The 26,795-nt window shown below is 44.1% G+C and overlaps 4 protein-coding genes across 6 annotated transcripts; 2 read left to right on the top strand and 2 right to left on the bottom strand.

The window, feature by feature from the left end:
• The first annotated feature begins 9,592 nt into the window (after positions 1-9,592).
• On the top strand, positions 9,593-12,549 carry Sidpn (similar to Deadpan). Its single transcript, XM_017144584.2, has 3 exons — positions 9,593-9,700; positions 10,478-10,789; positions 11,399-12,549. Exons 1-3 carry the CDS (start codon positions 9,652-9,654, stop codon positions 12,547-12,549), a joined length of 1,512 nt encoding a protein of 503 aa, XP_017000073.2. The 5' UTR covers positions 9,593-9,651.
• Positions 12,550-12,932: 383 nt separating this feature from the next.
• hook (hook microtubule tethering protein) lies at positions 12,933-16,142 on the bottom strand. 2 transcript variants are annotated; one of them, XM_070219111.1, is made up of 6 exons: positions 15,140-16,142; positions 14,517-15,077; positions 14,339-14,457; positions 13,615-13,667; positions 13,374-13,550; positions 12,933-13,315 (listed from the first exon to the last, which is right to left on the bottom strand). In XM_070219111.1, exons 1-6 carry the CDS (start codon positions 16,022-16,024, stop codon positions 13,083-13,085), a joined length of 2,028 nt encoding a protein of 675 aa, XP_070075212.1. In that variant the 5' UTR covers positions 16,025-16,142; the 3' UTR covers positions 12,933-13,082. The 2 variants fall into 2 exon arrangements, with proteins under 2 accessions (XP_070075212.1, XP_017000072.2); XM_017144583.3 differs by having other exon boundaries at positions 12,933-13,321; positions 15,140-16,141.
• A 1,196-nt stretch (positions 16,143-17,338) lies between these two features.
• Positions 17,339-18,231, bottom strand: LOC108059351 (uncharacterized protein C1orf50 homolog). The gene is made up of 4 exons (XM_017144581.3): positions 18,062-18,231; positions 17,846-18,003; positions 17,629-17,790; positions 17,339-17,571 (listed from the first exon to the last, which is right to left on the bottom strand). The coding sequence occupies exons 1-4, from the start codon at positions 18,114-18,116 to the stop codon at positions 17,380-17,382; spliced, it is 567 nt and encodes a 188-aa protein (XP_017000070.2). The 5' UTR covers positions 18,117-18,231; the 3' UTR covers positions 17,339-17,379.
• A 56-nt stretch (positions 18,232-18,287) lies between these two features.
• mib2 (mind bomb 2) lies at positions 18,288-26,665 on the top strand. Of its 2 annotated transcripts, none has more exons than XM_017144580.3 (6): positions 18,288-18,631; positions 19,261-19,366; positions 22,019-22,186; positions 22,740-23,409; positions 24,022-24,184; positions 24,244-26,665. In XM_017144580.3, the coding sequence occupies exons 2-6, from the start codon at positions 19,300-19,302 to the stop codon at positions 26,305-26,307; spliced, it is 3,132 nt and encodes a 1,043-aa protein (XP_017000069.2). In that variant the 5' UTR covers positions 18,288-18,631; positions 19,261-19,299; the 3' UTR covers positions 26,308-26,665. The 2 variants fall into 2 exon arrangements, with proteins under 2 accessions (XP_017000069.2, XP_070068816.1); XM_070212715.1 differs by lacking the exon at positions 18,288-18,631 and adding an exon at positions 19,177-19,197.
• Positions 26,666-26,795: the final 130 nt, after the last annotated feature.

Raw genomic sequence — 26,795 nt, 5'->3', positions numbered from 1 at the left:
ACTAAATTGGCTGAGGCAGGAAACGCAGTCGTTGCTTCATTAAGCTAAATATTTCACTTTGAGGCCCCAGACCTTGAGGGGATTTCGGGAGGTTTTCGGTTGCGAATCCATGGGTTAAACAGCCACTGATTGTAATCATTGATTGGTTGTCCATGCCGACAGTAAAAGGGATGTGTAATGCGGTTGTTTGTGCCCTTATTGATATAGATGTTATTTGGACCCTGGCAGTTTTCTATGCCATATACAACTTGAGTATCTACTATCTATATCTTTGTAATGAAAGGTAAATGGCATACCATCTATAAGTCTTGGAAATTAGATTCTGGTGACTATCTGATTTTATATTAAGTCAAGAGCTTCTATTGTACTTTTTTCGAGGACTTCTCCGCCCTTTTGTCCCACTGTGCCAGGATTTTTGTTGTGTTTGTATGCGCATGTATTTAAGTGGCGTCGGCGACAGACAGCTGAATGTACACTTAGCTTGCCTCCATCTGAGTGGGAGTGAAAGTGGAGGTGGGTGCGGGTATTTGCCAACGTATTACTTGCTACGCTCCGACATCTAGCTCCGGGGGTAATGACAGGACTCAGTGAAGCAGAGGAGCAGCAGCAGGAGCTTAACTTCCTAACACGCCACCAATTAATGGCCAAGGGGAGTTGGGGGCGAGCGGCACGAATGTTTGCGGATTTGTGTTTGAACTCGAAGTCAACAACTTAAAGACGCCGCCACGCCCCAAAAAAAAAGAAAGGATGAGAGAACTTTCCGAACGTCTCAGCAATTATTTCGCCATTACGACTGGGTGGCGGCGCCTCCATCGTTTCTGTGGATTCCATTCTTGTGGCGATGTGGTTTTTTGAAAAATGTGAATGTAAAAGTGGCAAATCAATATGGAAAAGCGATGTGGGAGGTGCGATGGAGGTGAAGAGAGAGGTGTCAAAAGCGAAACCATAAAATATTTCTGACGGTCGTCAGTCGAACCTTTTTTTGGGTTGCTGGTTGTTGCTTTTCCTTTACTTTCCTTCTGTTTTTTTTTTTTTTGGTACCATGCTATACAAATGCTCATACAACGGGCACACTTTCACATTTACATGGGTGTTTATTCCCACACGACTATATACGTATACGTATACATAATCCAGACACATACAGCCAGACAGCGCCCCGAAAAGCAGACCGCAAACAGCCTTGATGACTGACTATTGGCTCTGGCGCCCAAGCTCGAGCCCGAGTTCGAATCCCACAGCTGCGAGCTCCCCACTTTGTTTCCTCCACGCGATGCACTGGAAAAAATGATGAGAGCGACGCAGGCAGATTAGAATCATTCCTTTTAGAATAAATATGTTTAAACTTAACCAAACAAAAGCAATACAACGATTTCTTCTTAAAAAGTATCCGGCTCGAAGGACCATGTAAGCATCTTAGGCCAAGAATGACTTAACGTTAAGCTATAGGTTCCTATCTGGTAAAGCCGTATACTTTTCCGATCTCTACAAACTGTAACCTTTTCTCGAAGTGTAGTTTTTTGTGCGTCAAAGTCGGTCTGCTGCGTGGCAGGTCACGCTTGTTTGCCGGCAGTCGGCGGGTCTGTTGGGTGGCGGGTGATGGGTTGCGGGTGATGGGTGATGCCTGACGGCTGATGATGGGGCGTGGTGGGGCAGGAAGTGGGCGCGAGGGAAGGGGGGTGTCAGACAACGACTTTAGACGGCGGCGGGTCCAAGCTCAGACCCACTGGCTGTCCTTGTTGTTGCTGGCGCTGCTGCTCGTTTATATTCGCTCATTCGTTTTCTCGCCCTCCCCAATTTTCTTCTTTTTTTTTTTGACGCCGCCAGCGCGCGTGCTTTTTGCGTCAAATTTAATGCGGCAAAAGTTGTGTGCGAAATGCGGTGTGCTCGATGGGGAGGACATGGGTGGGGGTGAATGGAGGTCGGTGGGCGAGGGTTCGTGGGTCATCCGGTAGGTGGGCTTGGGCTTGGGCTTGGGCTTGACATGTGGCAGCCGGAGGCAGCAAAGGAAAAGCAAAAGCAGAAGCAAGTCATTGACGCGCAAAAGGGCGCCGCCGAACCAACACAAACACTCGGAAAACTCGACGGCATTTAAAACCCACACGCCCACACACTCGCAATTACTCATACAGTGGTGCAGCTTGGCAGTTAAAGAGCTCGGCGTTATTAAAAAAAAATGTACATCATTTACTTGTTATCATTTAATAGTTTAAGGAAGAACACATTTTAAACTTGAGAAATATAGGTAATTTTCTTTGATTTTCTGGTTATTTGTTCTCTTATTTTCATAAAATTACATTTTCCTATTCATTCTTTAGGAAAAACTAAACAATAAGCTTACAATTCGATTACATTTCAATTCTTAATCAATATGTATAGTTCCTTTGGTATAAAAGTTTAGAAAAATTATAGCCAAAAATTTAGGGAAGTTCGATAAGTAACGCAATTAATAACATTTAAGCCAAGTTGTTTTTCGAAAAAAAGTCCACTGTACAGCGGTGCAAACTTTTGGCACTTGCCGTCAAAGCTGAATAAATAAAAAATGGTTGGCAACCTTTTTTAAAGTTTAATTTTGTAGCCTCGCCATTTGGATGGGGGCTGTGCTTTGTGTTTTGTTTAATTTTGTTGCCCTAAACTTGTGCACTGTGGGTTTGTTGGTGTCATTGGGGATTAAGTCGACAAAATTGGTCGCACTTCTCTTATTTCGTTGCGGACTTTTCGCATGCAATGCCTGCCAGCTAGCCAAGTTGCAGCAATTTTGTTTAAAGGATGGCAGGAAAAAAACAAAAAAAGTGTTGCCTACATTCGAGGGTCGAACCAGCAGCGCGCCCATTGTTGCCGTTGACAAGCAGAGCTCGAGCAAACACGACTTACTCGAAATGCCCGTCAAGGGGCGTACCAAAATAAGGAAAGCCCCCTCTATAAATCGCAATTCTAAGAATTCAAACAGTTGCCAAAACTGAAGTAAAAACCAGTTAATTGAAATAATAACGTCTAAATATTTTATACAACATTTTTGGAACTTGTCAAAAGTTTATATTTTGACATATAATATTGAAAATGAGTTATCATTGATGACATTTATTCATTTAAGATTACTAAATTTATTAATTTTAATAATATTAAAATATAAACTCATAAAATACAAGGCAAAATGTTCCAGAAAACCAATTCATTTCCGAACCCCCTTATAAAATCCAACTTACACCACTGCTATTGGCAATCCCAAAAATGCCCAAAACGAACAAGCGACACGCGTCCTGGCCATGGCCTGTGTCCCTTCCCCCAAAAACCCTCCGTTCCCTACCCCCAGCCCCCCGCATTCGCCAACCCCTCAGCATGGAAAATGTCGACGACAGACGTCGCTGCCAAGCCAACATTAGCATTGAAGTGCAAACGATGCCCGCCCACATAGACACACCCCCGCCCCCGCCCTCGTCACCGCCCCCACTCACAGCCACTGGGACATCGGGGATTGGAAGGCAGCCAAGCGCCAGGCTGCCAGGATGCCCGGCTGTCGAGCTTCCATGCCAAACCAAGCCATGCCAAGCCATGACATACCATACCATCCAGTGCCGCAGTTGGAGCACTCACGCAAATTTCAATTTTTTTCACACCACTGCTCTCCGCCCTGTTTGCGCCCCTCGTCCTCGCCGCTTCGCTCGTTCTCTGCCATATTGCGGCCATGTCCTCAGGCGACAGAGTTGTCGGAAATGAAATCCTTGTGACTACAACATTAGAATGCCTTTTGTATGTTCTATAATATATTTTTACAACTCAAGTTTTCTTATTATTACGATGCTCTATTTCTAGAAACCGATCTTAAAGATCCATTGCTAAGGCGATATATATAATACTGAACTAGAATCTTGCAATAGCAAATAAGAAGCATTAATTTTTTCAGTTTAAAGATTCACTTAGATTCATTATTATAGAAAAATTCCATATTTTTATTCATTTTACAGTTGTATACATTCTTTACCCCAATCTTTTAGATAATTTTAAGACAACCTTAGGTAATAAAAACAAAATAATATCCTCATAACTAAGAAAGGATATTGCATACATATAATCATTGGCTTTCGAAAATTATACCAAAATTATTTAAGTTACATTAATAGTATTTTTATTTGGTTTTGTAATTTTTTTATTTTTTTTTTTTTATAATTTTCTAAAAACGAACGAAGTTCTCCGAGTTCAGCTCAGGAAAATGTTTTTGAAACTCTGGTCGGTTGTTTCGGGCCGTCATGCTTTCGGTCTTCGAAGCACGCGCCAACACACACACACCCACCCAGACACTCGCACTTGAGCACACACACGGCCGCACACAGACACACTAATACAGGCGGAGTGGAGCTCCGGCGTATTGTACGTGCTCTTACACCGCACAGTGTGGCGCACTTCCTTTTGATTTAGTCATTTTTCTCTCTTTAGCCGACACAACGGCAGGAGCAGGTCGTGTCATGGCCCTCTGCCACCTCCTGCCCCTCCTCCTGCTCCTCCTCCTGCTCCTCCCTGCCTTTCCTGTTCGCCACTTGACAAACTGCCTTCCACACCCGCCACACCACCACCTCCCCCTTTCGTCCTCGCTGTCCTGTCCTGCTTCCGTTGCCATTGCGGCATGGAGCGCACTTCCGAAGCTTTTCCTGTGGGGCTTTCCCTTCTGTGCGCCAGTGCGATTGTCTGTGTGCGGGTCCCTTAGTCCCTTGCTTTTTCCCCCGCAGTTTGATTTTCAGTTCTGTTTTGCCACCAATACCTTTTTCGCATTGTTATTGTTGTTCTTGTTGCCGGGACCGAGCACGGGATCCGTCTCCAACCTGCTACTCCTCCCTCTCTTCCTTCTCCTTTACCGGTCTACGGTCTCCGGTTGCCACTGCTGTCTGCGCTTAACTTGCCTTTTATACCTTTGACTCCAACTGCCAGTCGGAGGTAATACACAGGAGCAAAAGGTAGCCTACAAGCAATATTATAAAGTAACTACAAGTATATTATTAGAAAGATTTCCGAATATTAAAGACATAAATTTGATGATCAAATAATTATAATAGGTTCTTAGGATCAGTAAATTTGATTTTTAGCTTTAACACAATTTTGATGTTAAAAATCGGTTAATTGTAATATTTCTTTAACCACTTAGGATAAAAATGTTCAATTTCTTTAAGACGTAATTTTAAAAGGTAACCCACCAGCAGTATTATATAGCAACTACAAGTCAGAAAATGTTCCGAATTTTAAAGATATAACTTTGATGATTCAATAATAACAATGAGTTTTTATATTTTAAAAGTTTGATTCTTAGTTTGGTTAAAAATGTTCAATTTTTTTAAGACGTAATTCCAAACTGAATCCTTAACTGAATTATATTAGTCATCATGAAAAAACTGCTTAGGTTTTTTTTTTCTTTTTTTATTATTCTTTAAAAATATTGGATAATTTATTTGTATCTTTTTAAAAAATTGAATTTCTACATTTATTTTAATAACTTTGAATACGAAGTTTTTTTTTACACTTGCAATCCAAAGTTACATTTATTTTTGCCTCAGTGTAACTTCTCGTCGCGGGTAGGGTATTTCCCACAGCCAGCGAGCCATGGCCGAAGGTTGCATGTGGCCTGCTGCCGGCTGTTACACTGCCACTTCTCCCGCAAGTCTGGGTGGGTGGCGGTCGGAGTGGTCGGAGGTTATCCGAGGTGGTGGCTCTGGGGATGTGGCAGTGGCAGAGGCAGTGGGGCCTGTCAAGTCGACCAGAAACATCGGCAGCAAGTGAGGCGGCTAGTGGGGTTTGCCAGAACAGAAGTGGAGGGAAAAGCCGGAGAGGCAAAGCCGTACAACTGGAGCCCAGAACCAGGGTCGTGGCAGGGCTTTTACCGATGACGATGATGACGCTGGTGGCGGACTGCCTGGTCTCGGTGTGGCTATAAACGATTTATGTGTGTGCCAGCACCACATGACTGGCCCAGACCCACGGAACAGCCCAGCCACCCACTTTCCACCCATTCCACCAGGCTTTCCACCCGCGAGGGCAGCATTCAAGTCATCGTTCAGTTCGGTTCAGTTCAGTAATTTGGCTGGCGGCAACGGCAGCTGGCAACATGCGCCAAGTGGATTGGGTTGCAAGCTCTCATCCCATATCCTCGGCATTATCCCCCCGATCCACGGTGCGTAGTTTCGAGAGCTCTTTGTACCCCGGCCATGTTTGTGCGCTCAACTCTGATTGCACCTGGCCAGGCCGCATAAAAAACACAAGCCCAACACGATGAGTGCCAACGACCCAGGAGACTCCTCGCACTTGGAGTCGCTGTGCGGAGGGGCCTTTCCTCAGCTTTAAGCTGCGGCTGCTAATTGCTCATTATGCTCCCCAGTTTTCACCGCCTTTCAAATTGGCGTTTAAAATTTCATAGAACTGCTGTTCGGCTTGCCGTGGGGAATGCTTCTACTCCAGGTGTTAGAAATTGAAATCCTGCGTTGCCATAATGCGGCATCAGTTCCCGGAATCAGTTTAATTAAATTACCGACAAGCGAAGGAAATTATGTTATCAATGGAGACCAATATTATCATCTAAAGTGCCCAAAGTCAGAGTAATATTTAAACAAGCCTGTGAGTTTTTATAAGCGCGACTAATCAAGCACTAGTTTCAACTTAAAGGTTACACTAGACACGCTCGATTTTTGAACTACCCTACCTAAAGCATATTGTTTACATTTTGAGCATATCGAATTGATATGCGGCATATCAAGTCAAAATTGATACCACATAACATCAAATCGATCATCGTTTTATATCAAGTTTTTGGGTGTTCTAATATACATGTTTAATGATTGAAAATTAAAGATTATAATCTAAATGCGTGTGACTAGCGCATTAAATTATAAGTATTACACCTGTAGCCTTAGGAAGAACTAAATAAATAAATAAAACGCCATAGTCAGTCTGATTTTATTTGACTCTCAGTTTGAAAATAAGTTTGAGGCAGTCATTTAAGTATTTATTAGTATACTTAGTATTAATAGAGTTCTTAGCCCGGTTTATCATATTTAGGGCCGTTTTCTCGTCCCTTTGTTAAAATTACAGTAGGGTTTAAACCCTGAAATCGTACGGGAAATCAGAGTTTAAGCTTTCTTTAAATTTAACAAGCGGATGAGAAAACGGGTCAAAAAAAAACATTTAAATCACATTCTTCTAGTATGCAATGGATATGATATATGAAAGTCTACAATGCGGCACAACCATGTGAGTGCCACTCATCGTCAGTTCAAAAAAAGAGCTAAGCTAAGCCCCGATTATCCTGCCAACCTTGTGACGCATTATGTTACGTACAAATTCGATTGGTTTTGAATATACGCGTCGGATTCGAAGTCCCATTCCCAGTGCCGTGAATACGCCACACGTCAGGGGGGCACTGCAGCAATGTGGAATTTTCATATTGTATGGCTGGCAGTTTGGGGCACTTGTTGTTGGCTGTTTGGACTGTTTGAATCGACGGGGAATGCGTTGCGCACCTTGTTAAGCCCCGGCTGATGTGGATGTGGATGTGTCCCCACATCCCTGGCAATTTGTAGCCATCAACTTTGTTGCCACGGCATTGCGCCCCCAAAAACTCGCACCAGCAAGCGTATTTATCTAATAGTCCTTTCTACTGCCGCTGTCACAGTTGTCTTCGTCTGGTTCCTGCCACTGCTCCTGTTTTAGCACCCCCTCCCCTCCCCCTCTGCTTTCCGCTGGCCTGGCTTATTATTTGCCACGACTGCTGCGCCGCAAAAGTTTCGCCTCGTTGGTGTTATGATTTCGATGCGGGCAGCCGAATGGCAAAGTCAGCGACAGCAAACACCCACACAGCCCGCTCATCCAACCACCCCCGCTGCCACCCCACTCCACCCCCCGAATCCCCACTGACCCCGCACGACCCACAGGCCGTCGGTCGGAGGAGCAGCACTCGGATTCTGCTCCGTCGCCCGCAGGCCACAACTCCGGCTAACCCGCCTGCTGACGCCGTTGACGCAGTCCACCCAGTGAACAAAATGCCCGAAAGCTTTTTGGTCTACTGTGTACTTCCAAAGAATATTATGATTTAGATTTTAAAAAAAACATTATTGTGGAGATTAAAAGAATAAATGTAAATATTAAATTCAATACAGGCAACGACTTAGAATTTATTACATAGGGGTTATTTAATTATCGGTTACCATCATTCAGGTTATAATTTCAATCTTTTAAAAAAAATATGTGACTCTTAAAAATATTTACAGATTTGTAAAACACTTAAAATAATCCATACATTTTAATAGGTATAATACTATAATATATAATATATAATACTATAATACTATAATACTACTGTGATCTTATGTTTTAAACGTCAAAAATAACACTCTTGTCTACTAAGTGCATAAAAATCAGCCAAGCTCTTGATTAAAATATATTAGAATCTCAGCAGGCCTTTTAAAATACAAGTATCAAATACATAACTGTTATTTATGGTCCCTGGCATTATCAGGCATATTAGGTAGCTTGTTTGGAAGGGTAGGAAGGTTAAATTTTCTGTTTTTTATTTTGTTTTTTTTTTTATTTTGTTTTTTGTGTTTTGTTATATTTGTAGATCACGTGGTAAATAACAATAAATAACTGACTGTTAAATATTACCCAAAAGCAAGTCTACATAATTAAATTTAATTCCTGCCCTAAAAAGTATGCTCTGCATGCTCTACCAAAATATCACTCATCCGCCGTGTTTGCTGGGTAATTTGCTATTTGCGCCTAAGCGAATTGATTTGTATGCCTGTGTGTGGGTTCCTGTGTCTATGACTGAGTGTGTGCCAGTGTGTGTGTGTGAAAGCCAGACATGGTCACGCCGTCCGTCCAAGTGGCGGCACGTCGATCCGGCTTGTCGCTTGGGCTGCCTGACATTTGCCGCAGCCAGCGCGCCACCAATCCCTCGGTCTAACCACCCAAGCGCCCAACCACCCACCGCCCACTGGCAACATGCCTCCGCTGCGTCGTTAAGCTCTTCGCCAAATCTATGTGTGTTTGTGTGTGTACGCGGAGGTCGGTGGGGCAACCATTACCACAACCACCATTAACGTGGCAGGCAGCCAGGCGTTGCTGTTGCTGCCACATCCACATCCACATCCACAGGCTTTGTTGCTGTTGCCGCTCCTGCTGATTGCTGTTGCTGTTGCTGCTGTTGTTGCTGCTTTTATTGTCGGTTGACTCCAATCTGCTTTGGTTGCTGCGCCACACGACGACGACGACGGCTGCCTGGCTCGTGCCACTGCCAGCAGCAGCAACATCAGCAACACCAACAGCAACGGCAGCAACATGAGCTAGCCAAGCATTTCAGTCGGGAAATTTTGCACAAGCCAAGCGCACGCGGCAGCGGAAAATCGGAAAACCCAGTTGCCAGCCAGACAGCCGACAAGCGACGAAGTGAAAAGTCGCAATTGTTTTTGGTCCTTGCCTTCAGTTCGCCGTTTACCCTCGAACAGTACGGACGCGTGTCCTTGTCGCACGGGATTTCAGTTGTAATCAACCACCGAAAGACGTAATTGTTGGCGCGGACTCTAAGGATAAAAGTTTCAAAATAATTTCGAAAAATAACGAACTATTTCTAACTAACGGGCAACGAATTCTTTTGGATTTCGTAAAAATGAGAAAATGACAGCAAAACGTGATAAGGATTACTCGAAAAATAAATCAGCATCTGGTAAAATACATGTTCCATTCCATTGACAAATAAGTTTAATGCTAACACAAACTAAAACTTAGATTTTCAAACTGTTGCAATACATTTTCTGAACTATATACAAAGTGGTAAAGTGAATGGCCGATTTTTAATGAATAATTATTTATGTTCATAAAAACGCTAGGTTCAACTGCTTAAAAAAACTACGACTGCAGTAAAGATATTTTATCTATCAGTGGTTGAAAAATATATAACGTGTCAATTAACCAGTTAAATTCAATGAAATATAAAATCTTGTTCTCGCCAAAAAAAAAAGACACCTGTGGCCTGTGTATAGTTGTATAATTGCATTATTAATAAATTAAAAAAAAAAGAAACACTTTGGTTGACTACTTTTTAAAAACTAGTAGTAGTGTGATTATTATTTAATCAACAATAAAAATGTGAGATTAAATATTCCAAGCAAACCCTAATTTTTAAAAACATTTTACAGCGTGTAACATTACACACTAAGTGCTTATTTATTTATAAAATTAAATGCGTTCTTAAGTTTACCAACTAATTTGCTGTGTTTCTATAAGTCATTTAATGCAATACAAAACGGGAATATTGACTGTTGCAAAACTTTATAGTGAAATTTCAAAAGTTTTCCAAAAATCAAACTACATGCAAAAGTGACAACTTTATCTGTGCATAAATCAATTACAGCAACTTGCATTAAACTCTATTGCACCGCTTATGGAAAACCACCTAGAGCTTAAATTAATAATTGAATTTATCCTTCGATATTCCGTGCAGGCATCGGATTCACCGCCGCCGGCTCAACCAATGGCAGCAGCATAAAATCCATCGGGCTGGTCAGCTCCACGCAGAATGTGACTTCGTCGCAGGACATCAGCAAGCGGACAAACAAACCACTCATGGAGAAGCGACGGCGGGCGCGCATCAACCAGAGTCTGGCCATCCTGAAGGCCCTCATCCTCGAGTCCACTAAGAGCCAGAATGCTAAGAACGGCGAGGGCCAGGCGAAGCACACCAAGCTGGAGAAGGCGGATATCCTGGAACTGACCGTCCGTCACTTCCAGAGGCATCGCAATCTCGATGATCCCAGTGAGTATACCGTAGATTAGCAAGCTTTCTCAGTGGTTTCCAGTATTAAAATGATTATAAGTATTGCATTTTATTTCTTATATATCATTAAGAGGTTATAAAATTGGAAAAATAATAAATAATAAAAATGCTTGTAAAACAACTATAAAGCGAATGTATAAAAAAATCTTGTGGGGACCCCTTAAATCTATCAAAAAGGTTTGAAATCAACCTAAGTTCGCATTTTGTAATGATTTTATAATAATTTCTTATATATTTAAAAAAGGAAAAATTATTATTACTTCTTCGGTTTAATTTTTTATTTTTTTTTTTATTTATTTTAATTTTTTTTTTTAATATTTTGCGAACGAACAAAGTATCCCCCTAACATAAAAATATAGCTTGATCTCGGGATACTTATTTTTTAAAGGTTTCATTGAAAATATATATGTATATGTTGGCTTAGAGCATCAAGACAAATCTAAAGATATTTAAGTGGGGGATAATTTAAACCCTCGGATGAAAAATACAAGGAAATGTGATATTCAAAATATACGCAACCAAAAATTTGTTTATAATTTGTAAAAGGGTTTTTTTTACGTTAATATTCCCCTGTTTTCTTTCTTACAGCGGTTAACAAATACCGAGCGGGCTACACGGACTGTGCTCGCGAGGTGGCTCGTTACCTGGCCACCCCGGAGCCACCGCCCCTGGGCACCATGCCCACTCTGGCGGAGCCCGGCTCGAAGGCGCGACTCCTGCGGCACCTGGACCAGTGCATCGCCGAGATCGACGTGGAGATCTGTCCCCACTCGACGGCTACCTTTGCGGAGAGTCCCAGCAGCAGCAGTTGCTTTGACCTGAACCACGCCAAGAAGCAGCCGGAGGAGCATTCCCTGGACTACAGCAGTCAGGACTCGAATCCCCTGGACTACAGCAAAGGTCTGAAAATGGTGGCCACGGAGCAGAGGAACCTGCCCGCTACCCCGGCGCCGCAGGATGAGAACAACAATCGTGGACTCCAGGCGCAGTCGCAGCCGCCGCAAACTTCGATTCCGATTCAGGCGCAAAGTCAGCCGTCGCCGCCAGATGCAGTTGCTCCCAGCGAGCTGAGCTACGAGGAGGATCGCAACAAGGTGTGCGCCAATGTCCTGGAGCAGTACAAGCAGCAGCTGAAGGCAACCGAGTCCGCCAACGGTGTCCTTGTCCTGCCGCCCCACTACGTCCAACTGGCGGCTGCTCTGGGCCTGAGTGCCCAGCCCCTGGTGGATCCGATAGCCACTCGCACGGATTTCGAGCGGTTGATTGAGTTGCAAAGGGTTCAGCCCCATTTGGCCGGCAAGTTGAGTCCCAGCTTTCCCGGCGGCCTGGAGGCGGCCCATGTGGCTGCCGCTGCGGCTGCAGCCTATGCCAACAGCATGGCGGTGGCCGCTTCCGCCGGTGTCCCCGTTTCCGGCATGACCACTTCCGGTGCGGTAACCCCATCAGTTCACCAGGAGCGACCCGCCTCGGTGGCAGCCTCTGTCAGTTCCGGCGTCTCGGTGTCGGAACTCAAGTCCATGCCCGCCACGCAGCAATCGTCGCCAAGATCGGAGAGTGGCATCGGTTCCAATGAGAACGAGGTGGCTCCGGTGGCTAGTCCGCGTCCGCAGACTAGCAACGCTGCTCGCCAGGCCTTGAGACAACGCCAGGAGGAGGAGTACCACTACATGGCCCAGGCGGCGGCTGCAGCGGCAGCAGCAGCAGCTGGTCAGGATGAGAGCATGTGGCGACCCTGGTGAGAGATCCTATGTACCAAGTATGTAGACTGCACCAGTTAGTTGGTTGAAAACCAGCCGGAAGCCGGTGGTTCACAGCCCCAACTGATCGCCAAGTAAAGGATGATACCTATTGTTATTACCGCTCGTCTGTGTAGCTCCCGCTCCTTTCCGAATTGCATTTCCTACCTGTGCCAATGCCCAAAAGAGACTCTCTAAAAGATGGGTTCCAGAGCCACATGGAGCGACCCCTTCATTTATGTGTGCATTTGTTTTCGCCCTGAACTCTGCGTTGGATGTATTTAATTCAATACTAAAAGCTAAAATATTTACAAAACTATGCTTTGGTTTTATTAAAGGTGGTTTAAACTTTAAGCGACAAAACAATAAAAAGTAGCGAATGAGTCTTTGAATATTTGTAGTAATTTTATTAAGATACATCCTATAAATACGATATAGATCCATGCGGAGGTCCAATAAATACTTGTATTATATATTATTTATATAAACTTTCAAACAAGAAAAGAGACTTAATCTACTCATCAGGTTCATGCTTTCTACTTTGATTTCATTGCACTTAGGGATTTGCGAGGCGCCGACTGCCGCTGGCGGGCGAGAAATGTCTGGCCCGAGCCCATTAAGATGGCCAGCTTTGAGTCGATTGCATCGCGCTGGGCATTCACACCCAGCCTGTAGAAGGCGGAGGTCATCAGCTGCTCCTCCATCACACTCATCTTGGGCTTGGGTTCCTCCTCGACAAGATCAGCATTTTTTTCCAGGACACTAGCATCTAGAGCTTAATTAACAACAATTATTTTTGAGTCTACGAAGCACGTTGAACTACTTACCACTGGCAATTCGCGGATCTATGCTCTTGATCACCTCTTTGGCCTTCTCCACACATTTTCGGTATTTCGCGTCATACACCAGAATTTCTTGCTCACGTGCAGATAAATTCGTTTCCAGCTGAGTCACCTTACATTGCAGAGATGTGCTCTGGGTTACAGCTTCTTCCAGTTGAAGTGCTATAGATATGTAAATAACATACATAAGTCGTTGGTTTTTTCTTTTAGGATTTTAGTGACTCACTCTTTTGTTCATTTAGCTCCATCAGCTGTTTGATTTGTTTGCCAAACTCGCTCCTATAACAAAAAAATATATATAAATAAGTAAAATTTATGCTTTTTTTATAAAATACAAATTTGAAAATTGAGCTGAATCAGAGTTCGTTCAAAAGGTTATGATACCATATTATCAGGGATCGCACGTAAGAATTACTTTTTTAAAAAAATTGACAAATAAGTCTTATTTTTAAAATAAGACTTATTTGTCAATTTTTATTATAAAAGTTGACAAATAACTCTTATGCTTCAATTTTGTTGATTTTTATAATAAAAATTGAAGCATAAGAGTTATTTGTCAACTTTTATAATAAAATAAAGATTGAATTGAAATAACTCTTGAACTGTGGGGTACATTGGTTTAAAATTTATATATGTATAATCTACGCATTAATACCTTTCTGTTGATATGCCATATGTCCCCAACATATTTTTTATAATAATAATATTTTTTACATCATCAAAAATACATCATCAATTCAATTTTTATTATAAAAGTTGACAAATATTTGTTGATTTTTATAATAAAAATTGAAGCATAAGAGTTATTTGTCAACTTTTATAATAAAAATTGAAAAAAAAGACTTATTTGTCAATTTTTTTAAAAAAGTAATTCTTACTTGCGATCCCTGCATATTATACACCAAACATTATAATGATTATAAATGATTAGAAAAATTATAAATATTTACTCTTTCAAAATAGGATCATCGCTCTGGGAGGCATGCGAGAGCGAAAGAATTCGTTCATTCGCTGTCTTAAGCTGCTCACGCAAGTTTTCACAACGTTTGTTGGCATCGTCCAGAAGTTGCTGCAATAGAATTTACATGAATATAATATTTTCAGCTTATGTTATCTTTGATTACTCACCGCCAAAGCTGTCTGGCCACCCTGTCCCTCGCGCAGCGCCTTGTTCTCGGCCTCCAAGCGCTGTAGTTTTTCCACCGTTGCCGACGGCTGCAATTCCCGGGAAACTGTGTTGCCCGTCAGCGCCGAGTTGGAGGACAGTTGTCCGCACTTCAGCTCGTCGACGGTCTCGCGAAGATTGTCGCGCTCCTTGAGCAGGCTGTCCTTGGCCCTCTGCAGGGCCACATTCTTGCCCTCCAGATTCTTGTTGTCGAACTCCAGCTTAACGTTCTTACTGCTCTCCGCGTCCAGCTTGGCATGCAAGTCTTGGATCTCCTTCTTGAACAACTCCACCTGACCTTTGGTATTGGCATATCGTTTGGCATCCTCCTCAAACTGCGCATTCTGCTGCACATAGTCGGCGCTGCGCTCCTCCAGGATCTTGACCTGCTTCTTCAGGTCGTTATAGTCTTCTAGCTTCTTCTTGTACGTGTCCAGCTGGGCCTCGCAAATCTTGAGTTTGTCATTGGATTCCCGCAGAACGTCCACCTCATCTTTTAGAGTGGTTACCTCAGCAGAGCTTTTCTGTGGGTTAGAAAAGTTATTTATGTAATTTTATAAAAATATATGATGCTCGCTAAGATTACCATTAATTCCTCGATGCGCATTTGCATGTGCAGCAGATCAGTATCCTGTTGTTGGGCCTTGAGTTTCAGGTCCTCGCGGGCTCCTTCTGACTGCAAAAGCTCCTCCTTTAGAAGGTCCAGCTGCCTGCGCAGCTCATTGTAGCGCACAGATCCGGTTTGGACGGGACCCAGAGAGACTCCATCATCCCCGATCACCGTGGAGTGTTGCTCCAGGCGGGCAAACTCCTGTTGCACCTTCTGCAGCTCTTGCTGCAGATTCGTTTTCTCGTCGATTAGCAGCAGCATTTTCTTCTCGGTCTCGAAGCATTTCTGGGCCATGGCGTCGCGCTCCTCCTGCACCACCTTGCTGTCCAGAATTCCGACGCTGCGCGACAGGGAGCTGACCACACCGCCCTCCGGCGAGGAGGCTTGCCTCGTGGCCTCCAGTTCCTGCAGGGCGCGCATGATATTCGCCTGCAGCTCCTCCTCCAGGCACATGATCTCCGTGATGTAGGACTGCTTCTGGGCACAATTGACGGCGCATCCGAGGACCAGCTGCAGCAGGCGCTCCAGCTCGCCCAGATCGCATTTCTCCGCTATTCTCTGCAGATCCGGCTTGGCAAAGTCACCCAGTGAGTAGTTGAGCACCTCGCTGTAGTAGTCGTACACCGACTGGGTGACCTTCTTCAGGTTGCTCATCCGCAGCCGCCAGTTGCTGCCCACGGCGCTGGCCTTGATCTTGGAGAGCCAGGCATCGGTGAAGGATTCGGGGGCGAATTGATTGAGCGCCTGGGCCAGAGCCACTCCGTCGGCCAGGGATTCCGCATCTGCGTGCGGGGCGTTCAGATTGAGGGTCTTGAACCACTCCAACAGGCTGTAGTACATCTCGTTCTTGGGCGCGGACATGTTGAACGTCTGAACGAAACGCTAAACGAAACAAAACAAACTAAAAATATGCACAATTTCACAAAAAAGAGAGCTCTCAGCTGTTGCACTAAAAACAAAACAGAAATCGTACTGCAGGGCAGCTATCGATAGGCGCTGAGATGCACCTGTCCTATCGATAGGAAATAGTTGTATATATCGCACAATTTTAATGCCCTCTGCTCATTATGGACGCGTCGCGTTTGCATCCATTTACCGTTTAACGCGCCCAAATCCCATACAAAACTTGTAGGCGAGGGGTGAGGAGGGGAGGGTGGAAATTTGTCGCGTTACAGGGCTGGAAAGTGAAATTTGTGGTATATTTAAGCAGTATTAACCAGGCATGAACATTTTTCTGGACCCGAAACTGATAAGAGGCTGATAACAAGCGGGAAATATTAAAACCATTTATTGTTGATATTTACATGAACTTTATTTCGTATAGATTGGTATTTGATATATGATATATGCCAAATGATCTGGCAATAGTTCGGAATTCCGAGGATGATCCAAGCGCATAAAGAGCAGTAGCAGTTCGTTTATCCAATGGAATGGCTCGGCTAGAAAGGATCGGAAGCGAAATATTGGTCGTTGCAGCGCAGCCACATGGGCTTTCCCGTCTCCATGATCTTGACGTTTGCTTCGCGTGCGCCATTCGTCCATTAAGGCGACCTCCTGGTTAGACCGTAGATGGCCATTCCATATTCAAATGACACACGTTGACAGGCGACTGCTGGAAAAGGGCACATCTCCCTCTTTCTTGCGCACAATGTTCTTGTAGGATTTCTACCCCGTATCAGATTCTGTTCGCAGAAGCTACTGCTGTCGCGGGTCGTGTCAAAGAATTAATTAAATGACTGTTTAGATCTATATATATGAACGCCTTCTGCAGCAGATCCTTTTGCTTTCTGCCGTAATAAATGCTCAAGCAGCGTAACGTGGGATGTTGTTGCTTTCATCATTGCAGCAATGTTTCCACGTTCAAATGCTGTTCTGCGATTACAATTATCAATAACAAATTATTTAAATCCATTGTTTACTTCAGCTCGCAAATGACAATAGCACAACAGCTGTTTTCAGACGCGTTTGCCAATGGAAACACCTCCCGTCCGCCTATCGCGTTGCCAATCGAAAATACACAAAAATACCGAAAAAACCGCATAGTGGAAAAATGCCTTAAATAATTTTTATTTATTTAAAAAAAATTTAATAAATGTAGCTATGTATTTTTTTAATCCATATTTTTATAAAAATAAAAATGAGTTATTTTGTATTCTAAATTATGGAGCCAATCCAAGTAAACAAAAATGTTTCTATTAACTCATTTATGTATAATTTTAATCACTATTTATATTAAAGTCAATGGCCATAGCTGAACCCCGGCCGCTTTCCAGAGCCTTTTGCATGCACTGCTCTGTCCACCTGAGCTTCTCATCCTGCTCTTTAATCTTATTCACTGGGGTCCAGCTCAAATCGAATTCCAACCTATAGCTGCCCTTAAATGTCTGATCGACGGATAGATTCCATTCCTAAAAACAAAACGTAATTAGAATATTTTATACACAATTCGTCAAAACAAAACGTACTTCCGGCGATAGCATGCTGAAATACTTTTGACCCGATGACCGTTGATAAAGGTGGTAGATTTGCCCTGGTTTTTTTGTGAAATTGCAGGCCGCGCTGTGCAGATCTTGGTTGAGACTGGACTCTTTTAGTATATCCATGGCCTGGGCCTGAAGCATCTTGATCTGTTAAAGATTATAATTATTTCAAAGATTTCATTACAGGGGGTGTTTAACCAACCTGTTCCATTATAACGCCGAGCTTATGGCAGGTGGTGTTTTTCAACTGTTTGTCGGCATTTTGGATCTGCTGGGCCAGGGCTATGATATCTTCCTCCTGGTGCATAGAAACGCGCATCGGGTCCAACTGCAATTGGGGGTTCCTCTCGACCAGTTGGGCTGCAAACATGCAACATTTATTAGTACACCTCTCAGGACTTTTATACAGTAAATTTACCCTTCTTAACAGCTGTTTGATACGTAAGTTGGTCCATTTCAGCAACTCTTTTCATCACACGCTTTCGACCATGAATAAAAATAACCAAGATTTTGGTAAACAACTAATCTCACTGCCAAAAACAAATTAACATGTGTTCGTGTTGTTGATACTTCGCCCACAACCATCGATTACCACACAGCCTATCGATTAGTATCGAGTGCAGCTGGTTTTTGCACGGCCACCTTCAGAAAGTAGAAAGAAGCAGACCCAAATTGTAGTTGTATTTTTTAGTGCTAGCAAAATTGTGAATTTTGGCCATTTAACTATCAAATTGTAATGTGCTGGAGAGCTCGGTACAATCGTGCGGTTGCGGCGTGTTAGAAAAGTGCGAACAACGAATCGCGTTCGAGTGAATTATGACCCCTTTTGGCCGCCGTAGCAACGGTGCCCCTGCATTTTAGCGAAGGAAACACTAAATGCCCAATAAAAAGCGCACGCGCGCATAAAATGCACTATTAAAGGCCCGAGAACTTAAAGTTTTTCATTGCAAACAGCTGGAGCAAAGCGACAGTATCACAAATTGCATTGGTAAGCCCAAAACCAGAGCCATGCCCCCAATAATCGCCGTTCCCGATACCCGATTTTGCATATACCCCCATGTACATACGTATGTATATGTACGCGATATATATGCGATGTCAAAACGAGTGCTTGGACTTTCGTAAACAACACAAATCCTTGAATGATTTCGTTACTTGACCAAAAAGTCACAGCTTTTATCAGCGGGGCGATGAGGAATCAAATTTGGAATCGCAATGCCAGGCGGTACATATGTGCGTACATATATCCATCTGTCTTATCGGCATGCGTCATACGAGAGCTACTGGGCTGCACCCGCACCACAAAAACTCGGACTCCCTGGAACCGAAGCACTGGCGATCGGAAAACATATCTGGCATTTGAATAAAATTGCGTCTGCGGGCGGAAGTCCCTGTACACATAGTGCCGAAGAAATCTCGAGAAGTTTTAAATTGCCTAGCAATGCAGCATACTTTTCCACACCTTTTTAGGTGGCTTCAAACCTTCAAAGATTTGCCCCCTTTTTAGTCATGCGCCGACGGGGCCGCCATTTAGTTGACCCAATTATCAGCCAGGTCCCATCAAACTGCGCGCCCCCAGTAATGTCAAATGTCACATTTATGCTATCCTCCTTGCAGGCCGAATCGGAAATACATAAATTGAGCCAACCCAGCGCCATGCGAGCCTCCATTCCGCCCGGCATTCGAGTTGTGCGGGGACCCAATTGGATCTGGTCGAATCAAGGTAAGAACGCATTCAGGCAGCCACGAGCCAACTTGTTTACATTTAGCCACCTCCGAAGGGGCGAATTAACTTGCCATCCGCTCTCTGTTTATAGATACGTGTGTTTTTTTTAAGAGTATAGACTGAAATCGGCGTACTGTGAAGATTAGTGGGGAAACACTGATACTTATAAATACATTTTAGAATTCCCATGTTTACTGATTTATTCAGCCCTAGATAAGCTCAGATCGGATCGACGAAAACTGGGATTCATTGTACATTTTTTAGAGAAAATCACTTATTGATAACTTATAGAAAAAAAATATTTCTAGATATGGATAGTAGTAATATTTTTCATTTATTAAACGAAGATAATGCAATTGCATTATCTTGGGTGCAAATATTCTAGTTAATTTCACTTTCTTAGGGCCGTTTTCTCGTCCTTTTGTTATATATGAAATCGTATGGGAAATCTGAGTTTTAACCCTACTTTAAATTTAACAGGCGGACTAGAAAACGGCACTTAAATGGACGGTTTAATAGGCTAAATAAATGTAATATGCACTAACTATTTAATTAACAATTTTAAGTTGTGACTTTTTTCTAATTTAATGGTGTATATAACCCTTCATAATAAGAGTTCAAATTTATCTTAATTATTCAATGATATCGTTATAAAGTATGATCTATTAATGTTTAAACTTAAAATGGTCATTTCAATATGAACTCCTGATGCTATTATTATAGTTTTCTTGCCCATAACTCTGATAAAACTATTTATTTTGAAACATCTAGAGAAAATAATCAGAAATCTGTGGTTTTTTTTTTGGTGATAAGGCCATATCACAACCCATTTATGCCGCATTTTAAAATTCTAAGAAATGTAATTTGGCAATTAAAGAACATTTGATTTTGAAGGGAATTATTTCGTGACCGATATTTACTGTATACCCGAAACTCAACTCACTTGGCATTGGCAGCCGTGGAGGGTCGGAAGGGAAGGGAAGGGAAGTGAAGGAGGCGGGTGTTCGGAGGTGGCGGTACGGAGAGAGGTGTACGTCCGTGTCCGCTTCTGTTGCTCGGGGCGTTGTTGTATGTAAAGAGGACGCGCCTCTCTATTTTTAGCAACACTCACTGCCGCAGCAGCGAAATTCTTGCGCTTACCAATTGCTTCTGCTTTCGTCGCTTCGTTTTATGGTTCATACATATATGGCGGGGATGTGTGGTTCTCGATAGTATATATACACTATGGCACCCTACGTGTCAGGTAAATACACCCGTAGGCAGCTGCCCGCCAAACAATAATATTGCGTAGTTTTTAATTGAATTAATTGTCTTTAGCTGGAAAAAATTGTATCATACGTATTACAAACAATTAGTTGGTAAAGCTTATATAATTCCGAAAGCTAAATAAACTGCCTGTGGTATACCTCGTAATTAGATTTGAGTTTAGAAACCCTTAAAAATGATTTCGAAAAAGATCTTTACAAACACACGTTTTAAACCGTACGATAATAATTTTCGGCGATGTACACTTTATTTTATTATACCTCGTAATTAGATTTGAGTTTAAAAACCCTTTAAAAAATTTTCAAAAAAGATCTTTACAAACATACGTTTTTCAACCCAACAATAAGCGAATCTTAATACATTTTAAAAGGTTCTCTGTAACTTTATTCTTTGCTGATTTCAAAGGCTTGTAAAAAATTTATTCTACGTCTGGAAGTAAATACATTTTTTAGAAAATTCTATTCTACTTGGAAAATAGTAAATATTAAATTTATATACCAATTATAATTAGTAGTGATGATATTTAAAAATCCCTTTAGGGTTTTTCTAGATCGGTCACGATCATAGATTCTGTTTTAATGGTTGATTAACAGACCATACCCGATCTAAAAAAACCAGAAGCACTGGGTGTTTATAGAAATACTTTTCGCTGAGCAAAACTTTAAGCGTGTTGTAGGCTCAAACTGCAGCTGCACCGAATGCACACACGGATTAGGTCATGGTATGTGTTCCTCCCTTCCTGCAGTGCAGTTTTTCTCTCTGGAAAAAAGCCTGCGGCATATGCTATATAGATGTATATGTATGTCTGACTATCAGGCGGCAAGGGCGCGTGCCATTTTGTCTCCAACCTTTTTGGAGTGTTTATTTTTAGTCACCGGGTGTAGGGGATCGTGAGCTGTTAGTTCCAGCGGGTCTTTAGATTGGGGAGAATGTGGAGAGTTTATTTTTGGGCCTTGGTATTCCTTCAGCTGGGGTGTGTTGAAAATACACATAAACAAAAGTTTCAGATGGGAGCACGGGTATCTGTGCCCCCATTCCTCCCCAGGCCAACACCAAATGTCACCCTCTAGAGAACGTTCTCCACATCCACAGCCGTGTTTTGGGGTAATTATAGAGCAGCTGCACGTCCGAGTCCGAGTGCATAACAAAAATCCGCTTGGAGCCCGAGCCCGAGTCAATGATTGTGGGTATTTATAGTCATGGCGCGTTGTTTATGAGGGGGAAGTGTGCGTTGCATATGTCTGATATCCACCGGATGTGGATGTGGATGTGCACACAATGCAGTCCAAGGAGGAGCCTGGCTGCAGCTCTATAGATTCTCCACCACATCTCGCCAACTAACATCACATCGCTTCCAACTTTGTTTCATTGCTTACGCAACAGACGACGGAGAAGGTCACGTTGGGACCGTTTGCGAAATCGGACGTTGTGGATCGACACACTCGCCGGAAAACACCGTCGTTGTCAACTGGGATTCCGGACACCGGACCAACTACCGAGTGGGCTACCAGAGCCAGTACGACCTGATAATTGTGGATAATGCTCAAGTTGGTAAGTAAGAATGCACTTATAATTGGTCTAGGAATTCAAGTAATTGCTTAGGAAAAATACTTCTAATGGAAATATTTTTACTTTTGGTTAGAAAATTATTAATTTTAAAATTTCAATTAATAGATTTTGACTTTTTTCTTGTGTTTTTTAAAAAACGCAATTCGACAATCGCCCAATCGTCATAATAATAATTTCTAAATAAAACTAAGCATCTTTATGTATCGAATATCAGGGCTTGGAAAATAACACACACTGTAAAAAACTTGTGTTATTAACATGTTAAATGTCAAAGTGTTAAGTTAAAAAAAAAGTCATTGACTTGTGTGTAAAAAATTGTATCCTACATATGTTGGAAACATTTTTACGTGTTATTTACACGACGTGTTTTTTACACAGCGTGTTTTTAACACAATGAGTTTTTGACATTAAAGTGTCAGAATTGTATGAACATAAAGTTGCACGATTTTCTAGAGTATAAGACGAATATAGTATAATATATAGTGTAATATTATGTACCTTTTTTGATAATTACATTCGATTAATTTATTTGCAGGTGTTCGTCACTCGAATGTCGTCTGCGATGGCTGTTCCAAGGCAGGCATCGCCGGCATAGTATTCAAGTGCGCCCAGTGTGCCAACTACCATCTGTGCGCCTACTGCTACGCGGAGGATCTGCACGACTTGGAGCACCCGTTCGTCCGCTACACCTCTCCCAATTCGCTGGGCGTGCGAGTGCCGACGAGGAAGGGCTCGAAGCGCATCCAGCTGCGCGGCATCTTCGTGGGCTCCAAGGTGGTGCGCGGTCCCGACTGGGAGTGGAGCGAACAGGACGGCGGCGAGGGCAAGACGGGACGGGTAATGGAAATCCGGGGCTGGGACAACGAATCGTGTCGCAGCGTGGCCAACGTATCGTGGGTAACCGGATCGACGAACGTCTACCGTCTCGGCCACAAGGGCAACGTGGACCTCAAGTACATAACGGCCACTTGCGGCGGTCACTACTACAAGGACCACATGCCCGTTCTGGGCCAGCCGGAGGAGTTGCAGCCGGTGGCGCCGATGGTGAAGCCAAGCTTCTCCGTGGGCGACCGCGTCAAGGTGTGCCTGGAAGTCGATGCCCTGATGAAGCTGCAACAGGGCCACGGCGGATGGAATCCGCGCATGGTCGAGCACTTGTCCAAACTGGGCACCGTGCATCGCATCACGGACAAGGGCGACATACGGTGAGAATGTAGAATGTATATTTATACCCTTGCAGAGGGTATTATGATTTCAGTCAGAAGTTTGCAAGGAGATGACCCCATGAAGTATATATATTCTTGATCAGCTTCACTAGACGAGTCGATCTAGCCATGTCCGTTCGTCTGTCGGTCCGTTTCTACGCAAACTAGTCTCTCAGTTTTAAAGCTATCGGGTTGAAATTTTCCCAAAAGTCTTCTTTCAGGTTCTTTCATTGCATTTCGGATAAAATTAAAAAAAAATCGGACGACTATATTATATAGCTGCCATAGGAACGATCGGAAAATTAATGGGAAAATAATAGGAAATAAATTATAGCTTCCTTGGTTTTTATTGTATTCTCTCCTACTCTAGGATTTTATTTTTTTTTTTTAATATTTCCGAATTTTGAATTAACTTTAACAAAAATCGCACAACTTTATTATATAGCTGACATAGGAAGGTTAGAAAAATTAATGTCAAAATAATAGGAAATTTTTGCGATTTGTAAATTAATAGGAATGATCTGAAAGGGTATATAAGCTTCGGCTGGCCGAAGCTAGCTTCTTTTCTTGTTATTTATTGGATTCCTTAACATCCTGAATATCTCCAAACAGCGTCCAGTATGAGAACTGTCCCAATCGATGGACCTTCCATCCCGCCGCTCTCGTAAAGGTTGTCTCTTTTCGTGTCGGTGATCTGGTCACCATTATCAACGATGCCAACAAGGTGCAGCAGCTGCAGAAGGGCCACGGCGAATGGATCGAAATCATGCGACACGTAAGTGGAGGTTTTAAATCTTTAAAATGATATCATTCGTAACATAATTATATTTTCAGGCTCTGGGGAAAATTTGCAAGGTTGTGAAGGTCTACTCGGATGGTGACCTGCGTATCCAGCAACTAGATGACGGTTTCGAGTGGACATTGAATCCGAAATGTGTCAAACTGGAGCGTTCGCCGCTGGCCACGGCAGCCGAGCGCTCCAACAGCATGATGGACCTGAGCCACCGGCGAGCGGACCATGTGATGACGCCGCTCTCGGGCCTCTCGGGCAGCTCGGTTGCCGACAAACTGGTGCGGGAGGCAGCCCAGGGGCATCTGGATTTCGTGCGCCAGTACCTGGACGTGAATCCCGGCCAGGTGGACGTAATGAGTGGCGGCAAAGCCTGCATTCAGGTGGCCTCGCACCAGGGTTACGTCGACCTGGTCAGCTACCTCATCTCCAAGGGTGCCAATGTAAATGCGGTCGACAAGGAGGGCGACTCCGCCCTGCATTACGCTGCCTTCGGTAATCAGCCGGCCACGATGCGTGTGCTGCTGCAGCATGGGGCTGAGGTTAACTTCCTGAACTCGAGCCACTGCTCCGCACTGCACATCTGCGCGCACAAGAAAACGCCGCACTGCGTGAGAGAGTTGCTGCAGCACAACGCCAACGTTAATATCCAGGACTCTTACGGCGATACGGCGCTACACGACGCCATAGGCAAGGAGAACACGGAGGTAGTGGAGCTGCTCTGCAATGCACCCAACCTGGACTTTACGGTGAAGAATAACCGCGGCTTCAATGTGCTCCATCATGCCGCCCTCAAGGGCAACGTGGTGGCCGCCCGGCGCATCTTGTTGCTCTCCCGCCAGCTGGTGAATGTGCGCAAGGACGATGGCTTTGCGGCACTGCACCTGGCAGCTCTTAATGGCCATGCCCAGGTGGTTGAGACCCTGGTCACCGAGGGACAAGCGGAGTTGGATATACGCAACAATCGAAGGCAGACGCCCTTCCTACTGGCCGTCTCCCAAGGTCATGCCGGGGTAATCGAGCGACTAGTTCGTCTCTCCTGCGACGTAAACGCCAAGGACGAGGACGGGGACAATGCCATGCACTTGTGTGTGATCAAGAAGTCCAATCTGCAGTCTGCCGCCGAACCGCAGCCCGAGGAGGCACCGGAGATCCACAAGTTTTACCTGAGTCTAGTGCAGACGAGCGTGCGGGCCGAGGATCGACTGATGTACAGCATCCTGATCTATCTTTCACGGTCCGGCTGCCGAGTGGAGCTGAACAACGCCAATGCAAGCATTTTCGAGTGGATCACGGACCGCAATATCAGGCAGCTGATCTTCGGGCAGCAAGGCGAAGCGGAATCGCTGCCCAGGAACCTTCAAGCTCTGGAAATGTCTGCAGCCTCCGGCGAGGAAGTTTCTGCTACTACAGGAGCTGAATCCAATGGAGCTGGACCAGCAGCACCGCCGCCACCGCAGCGCCAGCAATTAGATCTAATGCCAAAGCCAAACGAGTTACCATCCGCAGGAGCAGCTCCATCGACGCCCTCCGCCTCGCCGGGCGTGAAGAAACTAAACTCGGATGCAGTGCAGCAGAATGCAGCAGTCTCGCCGCAGGTGGCGCCGCGCAAGAAGGCGCCCAAGCCACCGGTGACCTCGAGCAGTTCGGTGCTGGAGGCAGGGGCGGCGGGACCCAGCCCCAGTCCAGTCCAGATCGTTTCGGGTCCCCAGGAGTGCATCGTGTGCAATGAGATCCTGCAGCTGGTGCGCTTTGAGCCGTGCCAGCACCAGATCGCCTGCGAGGAGTGCGGCATCCGGATGAAGAAGTGCCTGCGCTGCGGAGTGGTCATCGAACGACGTCTAACCGCCAGCGGAAGGATAGTGGCCCTGCCCACTTCGACATCGTCACCTAGTGACCCCACACGCCTGCCGTCCGGGGATCTGCTGCGCTACCTGGAGAACAAGGTGCAGGAGTTCGAGGAGTCGCACTTCTGCGGCATTTGCATGGAGCGAAAGCGGGACGTGGCCTTCCTCTGCGGCCATGGAGCCTGCTCCCACTGCGCCGAAACGCTTCGCACATGCCACATGTGTCGCAAGACAATACTCAAGAAGATCAACCTGTACTGAGCGAAGGAAAAGGAAGCGGAAAAGGAACCGGAACCGGAAACGACAGCAATTCAACCAGCAACCAAAGTGGCTTGTATATATACATACGCAAAACAAACACTGAACACACACCCACATTGCCGTGCGTCATGTGCAACTCGAACTAATTATTTATTGATCACCGACGAATTTTACGCGTTCTTTTTGTAACGGTTTATCAACGGCATCGTATACATAAACAAATTATTGTGCACCCTTCACGTGTCTAGTTATTAGCCTCGTTCAACCATGTCTGGTAACGATAAAAAATTAGGAAACAAACTAAAAGCATAAAGATATTTAATAGTCATTTAATTGCAAATATACAAATATAAAATTATTCATAATGTGTGTTAATCGATGTTGGGCGGGTAACATTGTACACTGTACAATGTACAGTATAAAATATTAAAACTTTATTGGGTAGAAAAGTTTTATTTTTGTAGAAAACTGTATCAAAAAATTATTAT

Source organism: Drosophila takahashii, chromosome 2L (genome assembly GCF_030179915.1).
Source record: "Drosophila takahashii strain IR98-3 E-12201 chromosome 2L, DtakHiC1v2, whole genome shotgun sequence".
NCBI lineage: Eukaryota > Metazoa > Arthropoda > Insecta > Diptera > Drosophilidae > Drosophila > Drosophila takahashii.
This window is presented reverse-complemented; position numbering and strand designations above follow the sequence as displayed.

Coding starts and splice junctions, on each gene's coding strand:
- mib2 (XM_017144580.3), top strand. CDS start 19,300: ATGCGAGCCTCCATTCCGCCCGGCATTCGAGTTGTGCGGGGACCCAAT. Junction 19,367..22,018: donor TTGGATCTGGTCGAATCAAG/GTAAGAACGCAT, acceptor CTTACGCAACAG/ACGACGGAGAAGGTCACGTT. Junction 22,187..22,739: donor TGTGGATAATGCTCAAGTTG/GTAAGTAAGAAT, acceptor ATTTATTTGCAG/GTGTTCGTCACTCGAATGTC.
- LOC108059351 (XM_017144581.3), bottom strand. CDS start 18,116: ATGAAAAGAGTTGCTGAAATGGACCAACTTACGTATCAAACAGCTGTT. Junction 18,004..18,061: donor TCAAACAGCTGTTAAGAAGG/GTAAATTTACTG, acceptor GCATGTTTGCAG/CCCAACTGGTCGAGAGGAAC. Junction 17,791..17,845: donor TCGGCGTTATAATGGAACAG/GTTGGTTAAACA, acceptor AATCTTTAACAG/ATCAAGATGCTTCAGGCCCA.
- hook (XM_017144583.3), bottom strand. CDS start 16,024: ATGTCCGCGCCCAAGAACGAGATGTACTACAGCCTGTTGGAGTGGTTC. Junction 13,551..13,614: donor GGAGCTAAATGAACAAAAGA/GTGAGTCACTAA, acceptor ACATATCTATAG/CACTTCAACTGGAAGAAGCT. Junction 13,322..13,373: donor AGATCCGCGAATTGCCAGTG/GTAAGTAGTTCA, acceptor TTGTTAATTAAG/CTCTAGATGCTAGTGTCCTG.
- Sidpn (XM_017144584.2), top strand. CDS start 9,652: ATGACAGCAAAACGTGATAAGGATTACTCGAAAAATAAATCAGCATCT. Junction 9,701..10,477: donor GAAAAATAAATCAGCATCTG/GTAAAATACATG, acceptor TATTCCGTGCAG/GCATCGGATTCACCGCCGCC. Junction 10,790..11,398: donor TCGCAATCTCGATGATCCCA/GTGAGTATACCG, acceptor TCTTTCTTACAG/CGGTTAACAAATACCGAGCG.